Source organism: Octodon degus, unplaced genomic scaffold, assembly GCF_000260255.1.
Source record: "Octodon degus isolate 3935 unplaced genomic scaffold, OctDeg1.0 scaffold00022, whole genome shotgun sequence".
In the NCBI taxonomy this organism is placed as follows: domain Eukaryota; kingdom Metazoa; phylum Chordata; class Mammalia; order Rodentia; family Octodontidae; genus Octodon; species Octodon degus.
Window position 1 is genome coordinate 20,101,289 of NW_004524598.1, and position 20,340 is coordinate 20,121,628.

A 20,340-nucleotide genomic window follows, 5' to 3' on the forward strand; every position below is an offset into this window, starting at 1 on the left:
GTCACCCACTGGCTTCGGTCGTGACTGGGAAAAGTTAGAAAGTTAGGAGAAATTGCATCTTTGAGAATCAGTAGACCAGAAGTTGCAGGCAGCTAAAATCCTCAGTGACTGAAATTAGAGCATCCTCGGAGAAAGGCCTGAGCCTTTCCTCTTGGAGACCCCAATCATATCCTTTCCTGGGAGATGTTCTAGCTGGAGACTCTCAGGGGGCTGGAGATTCTCAGAAGAGTGAAAGGTTCCAGAGGGCGGGCAGAGCAGGCCCAGCCCAAGAGAGCACAGGAGAGCCCCGCCTACTCCACCTTCTCTGAAGGCTTCTTGTGTTCACCAAGAGAGTGAAAAGCAAGGGGCTGGGGGAAGAAAGAGTGACTCCCCTGGACACTGCCCTATGGGGCCATATTGTCCCAGCGCTTCCCTGTGATCCCTTGACCCAAAACTCTTTTGAGACCAGGGCCTTTGTGACCTTGGAAATTGTCTTCCAGACCTGCAGGGCACCCTGGAGCAGAGCGCACTGAACATCGTCCCTGGGCAGTGTACACTGGGTGCGCAGTGTTTGATAAAGACACAGGTTTAATGAACGTGATCTCGTCTCTATCTCCAACTAGAAGTATAGGAAGAAAGGAAGGAAATGAGAAAAGGAGTAATGGAGAGGGAAGGAAGGGAAGGACAAAGAAAGGGTGGGACAAAGGAAGGAGAAAGATACTCTGACACATGTGTGTGAACACACCCAATGGAATATTTCTGACAGAAATACACAAAGACTAGCGATCCTTATTTCACTTTGTGCTGCATGGGCAACTTTGTGAGAGGAGACTCTTTACGCAACAAGAAAACAAAGTAATCCACTTGCAGGAACAGAGGAAACTTTAAGAATCAAAACAAAGAGAAATCCATGTTTATTAAAGCTAGAGATAAACACATGATGGCTGCTAAGTTTTAGCTCACCTTGAGCAATAAAGATTTTTCTACATTGGACCAAAACTAGTGACCTGCATAGCACAACCTGTGAGCTCAGGAAGCGGACGTACAGCCTCCTGTAACCCTCTTTCAGCTCTGAACCCCAGGCACGTCGTCTACGATATGCATAAAAAATGCTTAGCAGATTCCTAAAGTGACTTTGGCTAAAGGATCCCTCCAAGAGCGTGGAACATGAACCAGAAGGACGGCCATGCACACAGGTGTGGAGGGAGACTGTCCTCAACTTCTGCTGTCTGCAGGGTATTGTAGTGGGCAGGCACCAGCCTGGGCTCCAGCGGCAGCCAGGATGCTGCCCACCAGCTCCCCAGCAAGGGGGTCCAGGTGACTGTCATCCTATCCCCAGTATGTTGTGGCCGGTTATTTCAATTCCCCCACCCTCTGGAGAACCTGTGGCCAGTCGCTCTCCAGGAAATGGAGAAAACCAAAAGAGGAATGAAATTTACCGAAAGGCCCAGTTTTGGAGGGAAGCAAGATGATGCTCATTAATTGCCCAAGACTATTATTGCATGGGAGGGGCAAAGGGGGAAGGAACTATGTGACAGAAACCAGTGTGATGCATGCACATATCACACACACACACACACACACACACACACACACACAGCACCAAACATCACATACACCTGCCTCAGTGAATTTCCTTATGGAAGGGGTGCTCCGTGCAACCCCATGGAGGATGGAAGGGAATGAAGGGAATGTTGGTCAGTGCATACATATCGCACAGATGTGATTTCCCCAACTCTTCTTTCAGGACAACAGATTTTTTTTTTTAAGTTGAGATGAAGAAGGGGGAGCATTTGGCCAAGTGAAGTCTCCCTCTCAGGTCCAGAAGGCTGGCATGGGATCTGTGTGGAGAAAGGAGGAAGGAGCACTTTGAAAAGGAGAGAGGATCCCAAACTGGAAGGGGTCACTGTACCCTTCTTGCAGGTCTCCATTACAAATAAAGGATTTTTTTCATTCTCTGTGATCTCTAGTCTTCTGTAAGTCCAAAGTATTAAACAGTCACAGTAAATAAAACACAAATACCTTTTGTCTACATCACCCTGGAAAGGAGGGTGAGCCCAGAAAATAGAGTAGGGAGGTACAGTTGCTAGTGATTCAGTAACATCTTTAGATGCCCAGGGGAAGAGGCAGCTGAAGGTCATTCCTTGAGATGTGTCTGGCTGCAGGCATTACTGAGAGCAGCCCAGGCTGCCCTTTCTGAGGACAGGGTTTCTTGGGGCTCTCTGGGATCAGCAACACAAGGGGCAGCCTCCTGGCCCAGAGCCTCCAGGTTGTCCCCAGGGGAGAGGATTTTGTGTCTGTTGTTCAGAAGACCTAAGCTGAGAGGAGAAGGTCCCTTCCTGTTCAGTGGAGATATATGACAGTAGGAGACTGGGGGAGCAGGTTGGTGCTCCTCAGAGAAGTCACCATCTCTTTTCTTTGAGCTCAGGCTGCGTGGCATACTAATCCCAGGTATCCACCTAGAAAGGTAAACCTGGCCATTCACAACACCGTGTGTGGGCTCCACACAGTCTTCTGGGGAGCTGAGCTGGATTTTCTCAGGGCACAATATCTGGGAAAAGCTTGTGGTGGCCCAGCCCAGCACCCGAGGATGATTAGGTGGCTTATGTCCTGTGTCCTACAGCGGGCTGCGGGCAAACTCGCCAACAAAGATGACCAGACAAGCATTTGGGTATTCAGCCTCGGTGCCACCCCAAACTCATCTCACCCCTTCTATTTAGAGAGTGGACAGACGTTATTTTCATCTTCATTGACTTCTCAATCTCTTGCCTTCATGAGGCTAAAATATGGAATTTTAAGAATTAGAAGTAGGGGGGCTGGCACACCTTGAAATGAGGAGCAAGCGTTAGCTGCTGACCCCTGTGCAGGGCAGGAGCATCTCAGATCTCCATTTCAGACAATGCATTTCAATTCTTGTCGTGTGCCTTTGTCCATTTGGATAAAGCAAAGAGCACTGAGTGACAGCCCCACTTAGCCTGAATGAGCAGAGCCTAATAAACCCTCCCAAACCCCAACCTAAAAAAAAAAAAAAGCCACATGCCTGTTTGCCTGCGGCTTATTATTAAGACCCCTTCTCAGCTTAAACACTTAAAAGCTAACCAAATGAAACAGCAATTAAGACTGAATCACCCCTCTATCTGTGAGATGCGTCCATAGGGCAGCCAGCTCTCACAGGAGCCACGGGGCTGGAGGCTGGACCGTGCAAAGTCCCAATCTTACCAGTTTGAGCCCACTGCTTCCCCCTTCAGGCACTCCACAACTTCAGGGGGAAGCTAAATTTTGAAGCAAGTAAACCTCAAGAACTGTTTGAAAGTGGAGAAATGCACCAAAGAAAGGGAGATAGGTGCGCTCAAGTGCCCCGCTCCTGCCCTCTCTGTGAGATCAAACTCTAAAGCTTGCCTGGCTATTTTGGGGAAATTGTGTTCAAATACGTGGTTCCTGTGTTAAATGGTCTGCACCCCCCAACACACACGCACTTCTAAGCAGCGCTGTTTTACAAAAGGGAAGAAAGAAAGCACAAAGCGGAGGAAATGGGTCGGGTTGGGAAGTGAAAGACAACATTTACCTAAGTGTAGACTCTTGCCACACGTCTTTATTTGCTTGCATTTTTCTTAAATTTATTGCCAGTTACACCACAATGATTGAAACTTGGGACAGTCCATCATGGTTATTTATCTTAAAAGCTGCTGAAAAGTGTAAGCCACCGCCTGGTGTTGCCTTTCAAAAGGGGGAAAGAACCCAAATTCGATGTAAATATGGAAGAAGCAGTATTGTTTGCACTTGGGCGAAGGCAAACACCCCAATCTGGGCAAAATTGATACCAATGCTTGTTGCGAAAAGCAGCCTTCAGCATCCAAGCGTTGGAACCAATAGGAATGTACACTTGCCCGTGGTAAAGGAGGCTTTAATTAATATATATTTCTATCTCTAATGTACACACATTGGGGCTAGGTCTCTATCTTCACAATAAAATGTGTGCAAATACTGTCCACAGAGATGAATCCCCACCTCAGTTGGTACAGAAAAGCATGATAAAGGTTGGAAAAAACGGATAAAAATGTTGAAAGAACCTCCAGTTCCTTATTAGGCGAAGATACAATATTTATTCCTTGTCTCCTGGGATAAATCTCTTCTGCCTATTGTCCTCCCAGTTCTCGGTGCTGATGCTTAATTTTCAAAACTTCTATATTACCAAGGGACCTACGACATCAGCCAAAGAAATACTCAGCAAGTACAAAATCTGTTCCAGGGAGCTGCTTTTGTGCAGAGGGAAAATTTTGTTCCTACAGGTTTTTAAGTGGGTACAAGGCAAGGAGCTATCTGGTCTGGGCAAAACCATTACAATTTAGATCTCTATCTATAGAACTTTTTTCTTCCTTAAAAAAATTGGAAAATACAAGAAGTTTGGATTTTTTTTTTTCCCGATTCTTTTTTTGGAGGGGGAAATTGCATCGTAAGCTTTCGGAGAAACCCAACATGTCAACTACCTTTCCGGGACTAGTCCACGACGCCGAGGTATTATTACTTTTTTTTTTTTTTTTGAGCGCGCGTGTGTGTGGCAGCGGCGGTGGTGGCGGCGGTGGTGGCAGCTTCCCCTGTCTCTAATCTATATTGGACCGTTACATTTAATTATAATCTGACTTTCCGGGGAAGTTAAGGAAGGGAAGGGGAGAAAGTTCGTTATGACATCTGTCGCCGGGAAGGGCAACTCTGCCACGTTAAGAAACATTCGCCACAATGAGGAAGAAAACATAATCCTAATAATAAGGGGGGGGCGAGGAGAAAGAGATAGAGAAGGGTTCTCAGGCAAGCAAAGAACAAGGACTGATGGGGGGCGGTAGGTGGACAAAGGGGGGTGGGGAGCAACGCACCCGTTTCGGAACGGGCTTATTCAGGAAAAGGGAAGCATATGAGGAGGGGTCGGATGCCCTCCCCCAGACCGCTAAGGAGGTGAGCAAGTTGGGTGATTTGCAGACTGCGTTTTTGTTTCAATGCACTGGACGTTGCTTCTGAGCGGCCCTGGCCGAACACCTCGGCAGCACGGGCGCGGCTGTCGGTGCCGGGAGCCGGGTGCACTGTCCCGCGCCCTGCGGCCGGAGTCGGCTGCAAACCCGGCTGCTGGCGCCCAGCACCCTGCCCAAGTCGGGCAGGGGCAGGGTGTGCGCGCGTGTCTGTGTGCGCGTGAGTCTGTGTGTCTGCGTGTGTGCGCGTGTGATGTCGCCCGCACCTATATAGGGTGGGGGATTTTTTTCCCCCGCTCTCTCCACTGTGAGGACGAGGCCGCCCGCCCCCAGCTCCCCGCTCGCGCCTGCCGAGGCTGCCTGCAAAGGCGGCGCCCGGTGCGGTGCCACCCGGCGCCGCGCGCTCCACCCGGTGCGGAGCCGGAGGAGGCTCCCGGCTTCCGGCGGGCGAGCGGCGCCTTGGTTACAAAATGACAAACCTCAAGTTTTTCTGCTCTCCCTTTTCCCCCTCTTCCTTCCAGATACGTCACGACGGATCAAACAGCTACCGTTTGATGCAGCTTGGCTGTCTGGAGTCCGTGGCCAATTCCACTGTCGCCTATTCCTCCTCCTCTCCTTTAACTTACTCCACCACCGGCACCGAGTTTGCGTCCCCCTACTTCTCCACTAACCACCAGTACGCCCCGCTGCACCACCAGTCCTTCCATTACGAACTCCAGCACAGCCACCCGGCGGTCACCCCCGACGCCTACTCGCTGAACTCTCTGCACCACTCGCAGCAGTACTACCAGCAGATCCACCACGGGGAGCCCGCAGACTTTATTAACCTGCACAATGCGCGGGCACTCAAGTCCTCCTGCCTGGACGAGCAAAGGCGGGAGCTGGGCTGTCTCGATGCCTACCGTCGCCACGACCTGTCCCTCATGAGCCACGGCTCTCAGTATGGGATGCACCCAGATCAAAGACTTCTGCCAGGGCCCAGCCTGGGGCTGGCCACCGCGGGCGCGGACGACTTGCAGGTAAATAAGCGCGCCGCGCGGCTGCCTGCGCCCTCCCCTCGTCGCCCTCCCCCTCCCGCCCATTAATACCATGACTACTGTAGGCTGCAGTTCTCTCTCTCTCTCTCTCTCTCTCTCTCTCTCTCTCCCTCCCTGTCTCTCTCTCCCTGTCTCTCTCTCCCTTCCTCTCCCTCCCTCTCTCCCCTTCTCCCCTACCCACTTAGGGAAAGTTATCAAAACAATACAAAGCAATTAGAGGAGAGTGACCACCCTGCCCCCTTCATTTGGTCCAGGCATGCACCCACTCGCGGTGGTCCACCCAAGTTCACCAGTCACCACAGCAGTTCCAGAGCACCCACACCTCTGACCTTAAGGACAGGGTGAGAGAGACAGAGAGGCTGGGTTTGGTTCCAGTTCCTGCCCTCACTGGGAGCCAATAAGTGGCCTGCAAATGCAGCCCTTGGTTTTTGCTTTTCATGGGATCTATGCTTCTGTTCCTGACCATTTTTGTTTGTTTTGTTTTTTACCCCCTAGTTCAAACTTCTGGGGATTTTACTGTGAAATGGGGGATGGGGCTGTTGTGGGAAATCTGAGTTTGAGCAAGTTTGACCACAAATAATAGATTGCTGCACGAAGTAGAAACCACAAAGGAAAGCCTCAATCCACATCAATGAAAAAATCTGCACAGGGCACTGGCCCAAAGTGTAGCACTAAGTCCGGTTCTCTGTGCCTTCTGTGTGCTCAAATCACAGCCCACGGGAGGATCCACACCCAGAGGTTTCCTCTGTAGGTAACCGTACATTAGATGTAGTGCCTTTGAAACACAGAGATGAGACAAGAAAGGGAAGAAGAGGAAGGCAAAAAAGAAAAGAAATACAGAGAGAAGGAAGGAAGTGAGGGAAGGGGGAGGGAAGGGGGGAGGGAGGAGGAGGGAGGAAGAACAGGAGGGAGGGACCACGGGGGAAGTAGACAAGGACTGCTATGGAGGCCATCCCTCAAAAACATGATTCCCTGCTCTCTTTTTAACACACTTTTGCACACTCTTTGCCTACAATAAGATGGCTAATCACGCAATCGTATTCTCAGGCACATTTCAAACAGAAAAACCCACAAATGTCCAGAGTGAGAAGGAAAAAAACTCAAACTTGGCCCATCCTTTCATGGTTAGTCGGCCTCCACCTGCGAGTGCCTGCTTCTCCCGTCTGCATGACTGTGGTCCCTTCCTCCACACTCTCCCTGGCGAGCGGGGCGATGTATTCCAAGATAGAAGTTGGAGACGTAAGAGACCCCTTGTTGCGCACAGAAAATCCTGTCCCCTCATTTACCTCGGAGTGAGGGGTTAGGTTTAAATTAAAGTCAAAGCCCTTACATTGCCAACAAAGGGCCAAGGCCATTAGTTCCGTGCACAGAGAGAGAGATCTGGCACCACAAAACTTGACGTTCTACACTTATATTCAAAAAATGATTTTATTTGCCCAGTGCATTTTTACATTTTTCACAAGGGTTTCCTTATGTCTCAAGGGGGAAAAAATCTGCCATTCAATGCTTAGCTCAACTAAAACCTATTTACTCCTTTTAATAGCCACGTCTGCTGCTGATTTTTTTGTATCTGTACAAATTTTTTTTCTGTGCGAGGCACAAAGCCAGGCATTTTTCAAAAGAGGGGATTAGAACATTTGCAAGCAGCAGACAAAGAAAGAACCCCGCGCAAAAGGACACCGTAGTTTATCCAATTTTCGACTTAGTGCCATTCAACTGGTCATTTATGCAATGTCATCTGACCAAACAACATGTTTTACTTATGAGAGAAAAAAGTTTGTTAAGTGAAGAGACGAAGATTCGTCTCTTCTAAGAAATAAACATTTTAACAGTTCACTAGTGAGGAGGAAAGAAAATCGTTCATTCCTTTCTCCCTTAGAAATGATTTACCTTCTCTGTCTCAGGTCTCCTAAGGCCAAATTTTTCTCTAGCTTGACTCTTTCTTGTGTGCTTATCTTCTTAGCCTTTTCTCGCTCATATTAAGTCATTTTTGCTTATTCTGAGAAGGGAACTATTTCAAGGTATGAGATGAAATCAGAGTACAGTGTACGATAAAATAGATACATACATCGTTCCCTGCACATCTTTCTGTCGATATATGTCACATAACAATATGTTATGAAGCAAGTTTGTACATGTGGCAAGTCATTTTCTACCATTCTCCCTGAATCTCGTTGGCAGAATGGAAAAGAAAGCATCATGGCTACATTTGAAACGAGAAATGAGGAGGGAGTGTGTGGGAGAAACCCGTCTCTCTCCTTTTATTTCCTCCTTTTTAAAACATTCATCAGCATATGTCTCATTTTAAATGCAACAAATGTAAATATACTTTTCCCTGCACAGAATTTTAAGTGAAAGTCCAATGGTTTGGAGGGCGGTCTAAGTCTGCCTGACAGATGCAAACAGTCTTGTGGCTTCAGTTCCATCTTTGAGTCCCCTAAAAAGATTTGCTATGGCCAACAAAGAAAACTGTCACACCTTTTCCCATCACCGCTTTAATTTATGCTCAGTCTCCAAGGTTTTTTTTCATATTGATTTGATAATCACTTTAAGGCAGAACATTTAAAATAAGAAAGAACTCGTGAGTAGGTTGAAAAGGGGGGTCTTAAAGGCCTGCCTCAATATGGTGAAAATGGGAGGCAAGAGGGAGCCAGAGCTGTAAAGGTTGTTTTGTAAAGTGGGTTTTTATTATGCACCGACTCTCTCCGCATGTACTTAACTCTTCACGGGCTGTTGGGTAGGTTAACACCCTTCAAGGCCTCTTTCATGTCCAATACCTCGTTTGTTTGTAGAGGAAAATGAGCCTTTAACACATTTGGATAGAGAGAAAAAAAGAGAGCCACAGAGAAAATTTTATTTTTCTTAATAAGAGCTCAGCATACCCTTTCCACCCTTCCAGCCCAAGTGAGTCCTCAATCCATTAGGAGCCTGAAGATCTGTAGTCTCTGAATCTGCAGGTGTCTCCTCCTCAAGGCAGATTTTGGGTAGCAATGCAGGATGTCCCTACAGTTGGGGTAAAACAGAATCCTCATAAGATTTCTTGAACTTTGTAAGCCTCACAAGAAACCTACAGCCTCAGCCTTGACATTACGGTCTAGTTTTCTTCCCTCTGAAAGTCTTGGGTGTCCACTCTGTGTGTACTCTATGTGCCTTGTTGCATTGTCAAAGGGCTGCTAATGCTCTTACACCAAGATGAAAGACCCTCAGGTGCTGCAAAGGGCATAAGAGGTATAAAATAAGATGTATACAACGTTTACATTGTGGCACTTCTTGTCAATTTTTGTTGAAGTTGTGTTTGTTGGCAAGCTTGTTGCAGCTCAATGGCTGTTTTTAAATGCCTACTGGGGTAGGATTTAAGGTTGGACCACCCTGAAACACTGTGCCTACACCATCATACCGATCAGAGTGTAGTGATCTTATTTCTTTTTCTTTTATTAAGGGCTCTGTGGAAGCTCAATGTGGGCTTGTCCTCAATGGCCAAGGTGGAGTGATAAGAAGAGGTAAGAACATTTTGACCATCAACGTTCTTATTTTGCTGTGAAGGTCTCACAGTGCTCATGCACCTCTGATGCTTTGTCTGCTGATTGTGGAAACAATCACTCTTACTCAATACTTGAAGTTCCATAGAGGCATATCTACATTCAAAATCTTCCTTTCTCCCTTTGAGGCTTGACCACTGAACCCAAAAGACTTGTGCCAGGAAATATTCACTGCTCTTCACAGAACAATGACAAGCTCAAATTTAGAGATAAAAAACAGAGAATAAAAAAACAACCACTTTTCACACCCCTGCCCATCACCAGTGCCACATCCTCAAGCAGACTTTCTGGTCTCTTTTAGTACTAATGTGTCAGCCACAGGCTGGGTGTTGGAGGTGATATAGTTAGCTTCAGGCCTTGAGAGACTCTATGAAAGGCCTGATCATTGAGACTAATGAAACACCAATATTGTAGCTGCCCTATTTCTGTAAGAGTCCAGAACATTTCTTTCTTTAAGGCAGGGTGGGAGGAGGAGGTAGTGTTAACTGTACCGGATAAAGCTTTCTTGTTCCCATCTGTTGAGGAAAACATCTGAATCCAGAGTTACCCATGGAATTGGGAGGTGGGGGAAGGCGAGAGGAGAGGAGAGGGCTGTTGCTTTCAGCTCAAGCACTGAAGGGGGCTGCATCTCAGATGTTCCATTTTCACAAAAGGTTTTGAACTATGACACTCCCAGGGCCTCAAGGCAGTGCAGATTTTGGTTGGCTTCCCCTACTTAACTGTACCAGAGCCTCTGAAGTTTATTTTCCTAGCATGCTGAGAAACCCAAAGAGCATGCAAGGCAAGAGGGACCAGCTGTTATCCCAACTTCATATGAATTAATAAGACTTGGCCTATTCACCAAGACTAATTCCTGCTCCCAGGCCACAGTGATCTTCAGTAACCAAGCCACTAAAACTGAGTCACTTCTGATGGCAGGGGTTCAGTCATTCTTTATCCCTTTCGAAGATTCTTGAATTGTTTGCTTTTCTAGACAGGAAAGTGTGCTGGTTGGAAGCAGCTGATATTTTTGCTTAAATTGCAGGTTTCACGATCCAATGTGGACATTTAACTTCAGGAAGCAAGAAAACAAAAGGTCTTTTCCTTAAAGAACTTGGGCGTTGTCATAGTGTGTACTTCGAATTTATATTAAATTTAAAAGAGATGTTCAATTCTTAAAGCAAAAACTGTGGGCACTGGTACACACAGACTTGAAAAACAAAAGCTGAACAATGTTAAGCTGGGCAGTTAGGTCAGTAACCACTCATTCGGAAATGACAAGAAACAGGACCGAGAGTGGTGAATATTAAAATTAACTAGCCACCCTGTGAGTCAAGAAAAAAAAAAAAAAATACACCATGAGAGGAGTTCCTGTGAGACCTGACGGTCGCGATCTTGTTGGGCGGGTAGGACCGAAGGTGAGGTCCCGCGCTCCCGGCGCACGGAGACGGCGGTGGTGCTGAAGGACAGCGCCACTAATTAGGGCCCGGATGCTGCTCCTGGGAGCGCTGAGCTCGCGCCACCGCGGCGGTAGCATTCAGTTCCGTATTTGCCTGAGGACCACCACCTCCTCCAACGCTTGGAATTACTTGCTAATCGTAGGATAGGTGACACGGGGAGAGAATTATTCGAGGCCGAGAGCAGGAGCTGGGGTTGCCACCACGCCAATGGAATCCGTCGGATTTTCAGATTGAGGCAACAGGCCCTCCCCCTAGTGCTCTCCCCAAAATGCCAGAGGTTTTTAGGAATCCACAGGGTGCGAGCTGAGAGCTTATCACAACCGTAGAAATACTGATCATTAGGGGATGTTTATTGTTCTGGTAGAATTTAGTGTCTGTTAATTTCACCTAAAAAATAATCTCTTAATCCGGCATTTTTAAATCAAACATTGATTTTGTAGAAGAGCATAACTCCAAATAGAGAGGAAATATAACTCAGGGGTTATATCTGCATTGTTTGATTAATCCTTAATCCCTCCACCTCGAAGTAACTAAGTATTTCACTGCTGGGTTTGTTTAATTTTGTTTCTTTTAGCAAAAGACCAGGTCATCTGCGTGGGCCCTGGAATGGAGCATGCGTGTCTGTGCCTGTCTGTGCTCTCTGAAAATATCCTTATTCATGGCAAACTGCAAGTGGATAGTAAGGATGCACTGCCTCAAGAGAGGATTTCATTTATTTCTCATCTGCCCAACCCCTTAGCTCAGGGCACTGTTTTTGAGAAAATGCCTAGGAATTCCCCTCTCTCTGTTGTCACCCGTGCGCACAGACTTCTGTATCAATAGCTCCAGTCACCTTTGTTCTTTAAATTGGCAGTACGTGAGCTGACGCACATTGCTGTACCACCATCCCCCTTAAAGCCCGGTGCAGTATGGACTAAGAGTTTAGACGACAGTGTCTGTTTCTTTCCCAATCTATTCTTTAGAGGTGACACTCCACACATAATACATTTAAAATAAAAAAGCACCAATTTTTTACCATTATCCACTCTTCCTAAATTCTTGGATACATTTATATTTCTCATGATATCCAGAATTTACAGTGGTAGAAAAAAGAACATAGAAATTACTTCCAAAGACCTCCCCAAATGTTCTTCTTAAAGAGGAATATGTGTGTGTGTGCTCTATGTGGGGCCACAAGAGAACTGTCTTGGTTGCAGTAGGGCGAAGCGTTGGTGAGTGTCTGCTCTTAAAATTTGGCCACTTGTGAAACACAAAATGCCATTTCTTACTCACTTCTGCAAGTAGCAATTACATTGTTTTTGTCTGTAATGAGAGTCTAGTATGGAGGGAAAAATACGCGGAAAAGAGGCAGAAGCAAGGCAATTACCACCTAGATAAAATATTTGCCACCGCCTTGGAGGCGTAGCTCCCCGCGCGCTCACTCTCGGTTAATGGTGTGCGCGATTTTGCCCGCAGCTCCGCCACTCCAACCATCAGAACCAATAATCTTTACTTTACCCTGTGCTCGCGTATCGATAGCTTCTTTCGCCTCGGGCGTTGGCTTTGATATGTTAATATTTCTGAGTAGCAAATTCTGCAGAGATCATATTAATGTTGTACGTACAGAGTGGAGCTTTGCCTTCGTTGAATATTCAGATACTGGGTTTCAAAAGGCATCTCTTGAAGAAATGAGACTTCTATTTACAGGAGTCGTCTATGTTTTTAATCATTAAAAAAGAAAGAAAGAAAGAAAGAAAGGAAAACCCACTCTTCTTTTCCTGGTGAATCTTCTGAGGATCCCCCACAGCCCCTCCCCTTTGTCAGACGAGGGTCCCTTTTATTTCTTGCACTGAGAATTTAAATAATAAGTGAGCAATGTTGATGACGAGGAGAAGGAGGAGGAAGAGGAGGAAGAAGCTCATAAAGAAAGGATCCAGACTGGAATTTAAGGGTAGGGATTCCTTTGGGCAGGGACGATGGGCTTCCGGTAAGCACAGCACAGAGATGAGAAGATCCACTCTTTCCACTTGTAGGTGGAAAATGACATTTTGGCCCGGTCTCTTTTGTGAAATCAGGACGGCAAACTAAAAAAAGGGGAGGGGGAGATGAAAAAAGTGAGGAGGGGAAGCGCCCTTGTTTCGCCTTGTGATCATTCCGCCTTGCAGCCCCAGGCTAATTTCAGAAGCTTAAGTACCGCCGTAGCCTCTGGGCCAGCGGAGAGGGAGAGGACCGGCCACTGGCAGGCAGGAGCGCTTTCCCGATCGCCCGTGGCTACACAAAATACAAACTACTTTGAATCAAAACATTTTTGGGGAATTAATATGATTTGAACTCTGCACGTTTTAAAAGAGCTGGAGTTTGTCAGATAGCTTAGAGGTGACTGGCGTGCCGAGGCTGAGGCGCTGACATTGCGGTACAAACGTTGTCAGCTTCGATTTCAGCTTTAAATGCCCCCATGAAATGCAGCCTCGCCTTCTCTCGCCTGGCCTGCCCGTGCCGGGGTGGCGGGAGCTGACCACCCTCCCTCTTCCAGCCCTCGCCTCTGCTGGCTCGCTCTGGAGCTCCTTCCGCTATCTGCAGGGTGTCGAGTCTTAGATCTCAGTTGAAGGGAGAATCTGTGGCTCTTCAGCCTGTCGCTGAAAGGTTTGGAAAAATGGAGAGCGGTGGGAGGAAGCCTTGCCTTCCCCTTGCTCATCGTCCCCGGGGTAAACAGCGCTCGCCCGCATCTCATCGCTGGGGTTCATCTTCCGTGGGTGAAGCAAAAGCCAGGGAGGCCCTTGGAGCCTCCGCTGCTTCACCCCACATCCAGCTGCTGCAGGTCTGCAGTTAGCGTCTTGTAGAGGAAGTCTAAACCACCTCTAGCAAGGCTACACGTAGAGAAGCTGATTGTTGGGCCGGTTATGATTACTGGCGGAGGTGGAGGGAAGCGATGGGAGGTTGTTTTTCTTGCTGCCCGCTGCCTTCATGGCTCTAGTTTCTTAACTATTTTGAAAATCAACACCCAAGCACTCTGCACGCTCGCCAACACACACACACACACACACACACACACACACGCTACATTCCTCTGGCTTGTTCGTTCCGTTGCACCCTGCACACGGAGCGACTCCTCCAGCCACCCTGGTCGCTCATCCCGTCACACCGGACTAGTGCTTTCCTCCTGCTAACTGAAAGCAACGGCTGCTACATCAAAGGCCTACTCGGTGGCAATTAAGTCCCCAACCCTTTGCTGTCTGAGTACAGTTAATATCTGCTGCCTGGGGTAGGGGTACGCGAGGGGGAGGCGAGCTGAGGGAGAAGGGCTAGAGGGGAAGCGGTGAGGAGCTTCTCCCCACCAGGCTGCTCACACGCACACCTCGCAGAGCTGCAACTGCAGAACAAACAGGGACAGGAAACTCTTGTAATCGCTTACACATTTTTAATGTGTCAGGGAAAAAAAAAAAGAGCGATCACTGGAGATGAAGAAGGGGAGAAAAAAAAGCCCCGCCGTTTGTATTTCTTTCATTTGAATTGTAAACATCTGTTTGGCTGTAAGGCGAACAGAACATTTATTTTGCTCCCAAGATTTGGGCTAATTATGCCAACACCGACGCAGCGCCAAGTGGGGCGGTGCCGTGCGCACCGGCTGGCGTCGGCCTGAAGCCCGCCAGGAAGTATTGATCGCACCTGGAGAGCACTGGGAGCCCCTGGCCGAGGTTGAGGGCGTCCCCAGGTGGGGGAGGGGGAGGAGAAGGCGTTAGCCCAGAGCAGGTGTGGGCTCAGAAGCAGACAGTCTCCTGGGGGCCGCGCTCCTAGAGGAAAAGTGGGCTAGCTTCGGGCGTCACCACTCAGGTACGGTAAAACTGTGGGTGCGTTCTTCTCTAGCTCCAAAGCTTGTACCTTGACACGGGTGGGCGCTCCACATGACGGCAGTTATTGAGTGGACTTGCCTCTGGCTGCTGAGCGTGTGCATCCAGCTTCCAGCGAACCTGCTCTCCAGGGAAGATATGAGCATACGTATTCTTCAGGCAGGTGACAATCCAGAGAATTCCAAGGTGGTGGGGCCAAGTTGCCAGCTGACTTAGTTCGTACTTACAGCTCAGTACTTTTTCCGTGACCCCACGCTGTATCCTCAGACACTTTCCTGCAGACACTAGGATAAATGTCCATGCCTACACCAAAGGGAATACAGACTCCAACCCTTCCGGGTTATCCAGGATCTAACGCAGTGGGACAGCAGGAGCACCTGCATCTTTGCGTTCTGTGCCTGGTTTTGTTACACACACAGCAAGTCTATGGCTAAGATTTGTCGCTCTGGGAAAGGTTTCTTTTCACAAACGCGATGTCCTACACAAGTGGTCTTGCGTAGATAATCCTCAATTTCCTATACTGTTACCATAGCTACTGGTTAGAGTGTGCAGCATCACTGGAAATAGGAAATCTTGTCTCCAAATTCCAAATTTAACACTAACGATCTCCGCCGAGCTATGAATCATGAATGGAGGAGAGATGGGCTTGGGAGGTTGTGCATGAACATTCTGGCTCTGGATTGAAAGCCCTCACAAAGCTATGCCAGCCCGGGGTGCTGAATCTAAAACAGACATGCGCAGCACCGATGATCCAGGCTCCACGAGGAGTTTCAGTTGCTGAGATGGCTTGGCGAGGTGTCCTCTCATGACCTGTGGTCTTCAAGATCACATTGGAGCCATCTATACAGATGCTCAGGGTCCCCCTAGAGATGTCCCAGCCCCTCAATGCTTTCATTCCAAATGCCAAATTCTGCTCATGTTGACCAGCTATCTTTTCTACCTGCCTAAAAAGGAAACCACTGAGAAAAAAAGATAGTATGTCCCCCAAGTTGCTGTAAACCCTACAAGTTGCCAAATCCTTAGCCAGAATGAGAGGGTTCCCCAAGGCTACAGCAATGCCAAGTATCAAAGCAACAGAAATTCCCTTTAAAGATACCGTGACATAAAAAAATAAAAGACTCTACAGTTGATGGCTAATCTTGAATACAAAATAAATCCTTCAGGCAATTTGTGTGTGCATAAGGCATACTCTTAATATGCAGCCCGTGTAACTTACCTAGCACATGCCTAGTTGAGGATAAGCCATAAACCCAACTTGGATGTAAGGCCTAGGTAGTTAGAACCTCGCTAGAAGCAGATTCAACAGTTGACACAGCTGGCTTTTAACACAGGGAGTCCACTTTGCCAAAGGGAGGTAGTTCTTTCACAGAGAAGAAAGTGATTTAACTCCTTTTGCAAATCCCATAACCATCTGCATCTTCCATATTGGGTTTCTGACCTCCTGAAGATTTGTAAAGCTAAGAGAGGCCCCAATTTTGTTCCTCCCTTTTCTTAGTAGCTAGAAAAAAACATGTATACACAATATAAGTGAATGTTTAAATTTTAAAATATATTATAGTAAAGAACACATTGCCCATAATCCCTCTCTAAATATCACCCCTCCCCTCGAAGCCTCTTTTCATGGCACTGTTGCCACTTTCTGAAGCAGTTCTATCAGTCTTTCTCACAACTGTCTTTACAAGATATGATCAAAAATTCAGTGAGTGCTACTCCCAAGTGCTCTCTGAGGGACACTCAGGCTCAGCCAAACATTACCGTGTGTCCTCAGCTACTTCATTCACTGGACCTCGAACCATACAACTTTGGTTCTTTTACAAAGTCAAAACGCTCACAAAAGGTAAACATTTTGAACCAACTCAGTGTGTGGAAGCAGCCATGACAGCACAACCAAAGACACCCAGGAAAGCGGATGTCCAGGACTGCTCCGGCAAGCAGCAAGACCTACGGGATAAGTGTGCTGCAAGCAAGGGGGCATATTTTGAGTGTATGAAGTGGGGAAGTATAAATGAAGTTGTACTTCTAGCTCCTGAGGAAGGTCACTTATCACCTCCTATGTTGTTGATTGCAAGTCTTACTTGAAGAAAAAGACTTTAGCTTGACAATCATGACCTCTTTCAGTCTCTATGTTGAGAACAGGATTCCAGGAACTGATGCAGGGAATTTGATCATGTGGATAGGACCCAACTCTAAGTGCAGAACATCTGCCCCAACATGATGACCCATCTTCCTGTTTTGGAAGACATTTGGGGACATTGCCAGCTCCAGAGTGCTCAAGAGAAATGCCTTAGTCTCTAGCTCTTTGAGTGGGAGAAGTGAGACCTACCACAAAACTGCCAGAATGAATTCTAAAAATTATAGGAGTGGATTTATATTAAAATTTCCTCGAGGCTGGCATATTCTCTCCTGGAAGGCAACCGTCCCTTTGACATTTTAAGCATCATCCTAGTCTGTAAAGGTACCACGCCCAGGGAACACACCTGACCCTGACTGCCAGAGGCTGGTGTAACAGCGATGTACTGCTCAGCACAAAACGATAAGAGCTATTGTAAGTAAGTCTTAGTCTGGCATTTCTCAAATTTCAGCAAGCATATGTTCTATCCCAGGACTTTCTCAAAGTGCATATTGCAGCTCTGAAAGTCTGAGATTGGTCTGAGATTCCACACTTCCAGCATGCTCCTTTTACAGAGCGCCGGGACTGCCCAGTAAGGATCACACTTTTAATACAAAAGATTTGGGAAAACATTTTCCTTCATTCACCCGCTTTTCTTTTTCCATTTTTACCTCATAGATCTTGACTCTTTTCTGATGATGAGTCTGAAGGTTTGCTCTAGAGAAAGCAAATGCATGCTTTAAAAAGAGATAGCTCAGTGGTCTAAGTGCCTGCCTGACAAGTGCAGGGACCTGAGTTTGATTCTCAGTACTGCAAGTATGTATTTTATACCAAATACATTGAAATGGCGGGGGGGGGGGACGACCATAAATCTGAATTGGCCACTGATTCTTTTTTAAAATTTTTAATTAATGTATTAATTAATTAATTAATTAATTTGGTACAGGGTCTTACTACATATCTTTGACACATAGTGAGCCTCCTGTCATGTATATCCCCTTGCGTGCCACCATGCCTGGTTTTCATGGCCAGCATGGCACACCTGGGGTTCTGGGGCTGGCACGGGGCTGGTCCTTGAGCTTGCTGGGCAGGCACTTAGACCACTGAGCTATCTCCCTGGCCCCTGGCCACTGATTCTTGACAAACTTTTGCTCAGATGCCTCCGTGCGTGCAGAGGAATCCCATAGCCCCTAAGCGGAGAACCACCAGCGTGGCCTGGTAGATGCTGGCTCAGGATCTTTTCAGAGTGTGAGGAGCCAGGCAGCAGGAAGCTCCTTTGTCCTCTGGGTCCCCAAGTCCATTTTGTTCTGTGGTAGTTGCCTGAGATTAAGAAAGATACTATGTATTTTCTAATCAAAAATAAAATTGAAGGACTAGAGCCTTGGAGACAGAAAGCTTCTGTTCAGGGACTCCAGCAAGGCAAATGGCTTTGGTGGTTCGGCTCTGAGCAGTTATCTTTGTTTTGCACCATGACAGTAATAATTTCAATAACCACAATATATTATTCACACATAACATTAATAAGTGTTAATGCTGTTGTGCTCCAGATATTATGTTGTTTGCCTGTGTTTGCTGACACTGGAGATTGGCATGTGGTGCGAGGATTTGACCCATCTCTATGTATGGCTTGGAAATTTCTGGCAATTGGCAGAAGACTGCTAGTAGTACATGAGGACAGTGTGACTGTGCTGCCTGCAATTGGCAGAGGGATGAGAAGAGAGAGTAATTCTCAAATATTTTGGAAAAGATAATAATGCAACTGAAAAGATTTTATCTATTGTGTGTGTTTAGATGCATTCACAAACATCCATGTATAAAAGACACCTACCTTTGGGGGGTTTAGCTTTTGGAGTTGGAGGTCAGATTTTTAATTAATTGAATTAATTCTAGATGTGATGATGTCAAAGTTCACGCTGATGAGCCACCTGTATTCCGTAAGGTTGAACTTTTCTCTGAAATTGTACTTGTGCCCTTCAACAATTTGTTATGCAAATACTAAAAACCAGAGCGTTATGAGTGTGTGGAAGGACATCATCAGAGCAGCATTCCGAGATGCTGTGGCCAGCATCCAAGGACATTGTTGTCATGGGGCCAGGGAGAAGGCTCAGTAGAATAAGCGTTTCCCTGACAAGCGCAAGGTCTGAGTTCAACCCCCGTTCCGGAAAAAAAAACCTAAAACAAAAACCAAAAAAACAACCCCATGCAACCCCCACAGCAAGCCCTCCTTGATGTCAGCTTCTTCTCTGCATTTATCTTCTCTTTCACTAACATATCATACACTTCTTCCTCCTCAGGTGGAACTTGTGTGGTCAATCCCACTGACTTGTTTTGCTCCGTGCCTGGCCGCTTGTCTCTCCTCAGCTCTACCTCCAAGTACAAGGTGACCATCGCTGAGGTAAAGAGGCGCCTGTCACCCCCTGAGTGTCTCAATGCCTCTCTCCTGGGCGGCATCCTGAGAAGGTGAGAGGAGTTGTTTGATGACCTCAGGTCTCTCTCTGTGCTGCTACTGCGCCCCAGCCCTCCGTGCTTATGTCTTCCTTCCCATGTGATAGTCCTTATGTGAAGTCTTCTCAGATTTGCTTCAGAATGGGAACTTTCAAAACCTAGTTTTTGTTTCTGGACAGAGCGAAATCAAAGAATGGAGGCCGCTGCCTGAGAGAGAAACTGGACAGGCTTGGCTTGAACTTGCCGGCAGGAAGACGGAAGGCCGCGAATGTCACCCTCCTCACCTCCTTGGTTGAAGGTATGATCTTTTAGTTCCACAAATCATGATGGATGCCTAGCTGGTCATGGACACTCAGGCATTTTGATTGTGATGTGCAGCTTCTGTTTATGCAGTTAAGACAGTTACCAATCACAGGTAAGTTTCCTAATTCATCTTGGCAATAGTGACTAATCAGCTTAATATAAAACTGAGATAAATCATAGAATATCCATTAATTACTGATGGCAGTAATAGGGACGACGACAAGGAAATATACAGGTTCTTTTTCAAATATTCCCTAAATAATAGCAAGAAATGTCTGACAGTACATGGCCAGTTTTATTATTATTTCAAAATGTAGAAAAATCTGATTTAGCTTATTGTGATTCAGTGCGTTGGAAGGATAAACATGATCCACGTGACAAATCTTGTGCAAAGTTCAAGAAGTCTGGCAGGATTCCGAGTGTGAAAAGCTTGCTGCTTCAGTCCTTGTAGGCAGCTCTTAAGGCAGGCGAAGGCCCACGGCTTTGTGGGGGCATTTGTCGAATCAGAGAAAGGTCCAGTTTAGCCAGCGTAATAATAGAAAGAGAAGTGCAAATACATCCCCAGAGGTCATCTTTTCCAATTTACATTCTCTCCTCTGTTTCTTCTGTTAGGACTAAAGCATCATTTGTTCTAGTGCAACCATACTTGAGGATAGATATAGGATGTTATTTTTTTTCTTCTAACTTTGTAAAGGAGTTT

General features: G+C 46.8%; 1 protein-coding gene across 1 annotated transcript in view; it reads left to right on the top strand.

Annotated features, from left to right (window-relative positions):
* The first annotated feature begins 3,942 nt into the window (after positions 1-3,942).
* Tfap2d (transcription factor AP-2 delta) overlaps positions 3,943-20,340 on the top strand; it is a 60,320-nt gene continuing 43,922 nt past the window's right edge. Inside the window, exons 1-5 of the mRNA XM_004628276.2 lie at positions 3,943-4,494; positions 5,462-5,959; positions 9,417-9,477; positions 19,187-19,352; positions 19,517-19,635. Coding sequence (XP_004628333.1) covers positions 4,456-4,494; positions 5,462-5,959; positions 9,417-9,477; positions 19,187-19,352; positions 19,517-19,635 — 883 coding nt within the window. The 5' untranslated portion in view covers positions 3,943-4,455. The remainder of the gene's footprint in view (positions 4,495-5,461; positions 5,960-9,416; positions 9,478-19,186; positions 19,353-19,516; positions 19,636-20,340) is intronic.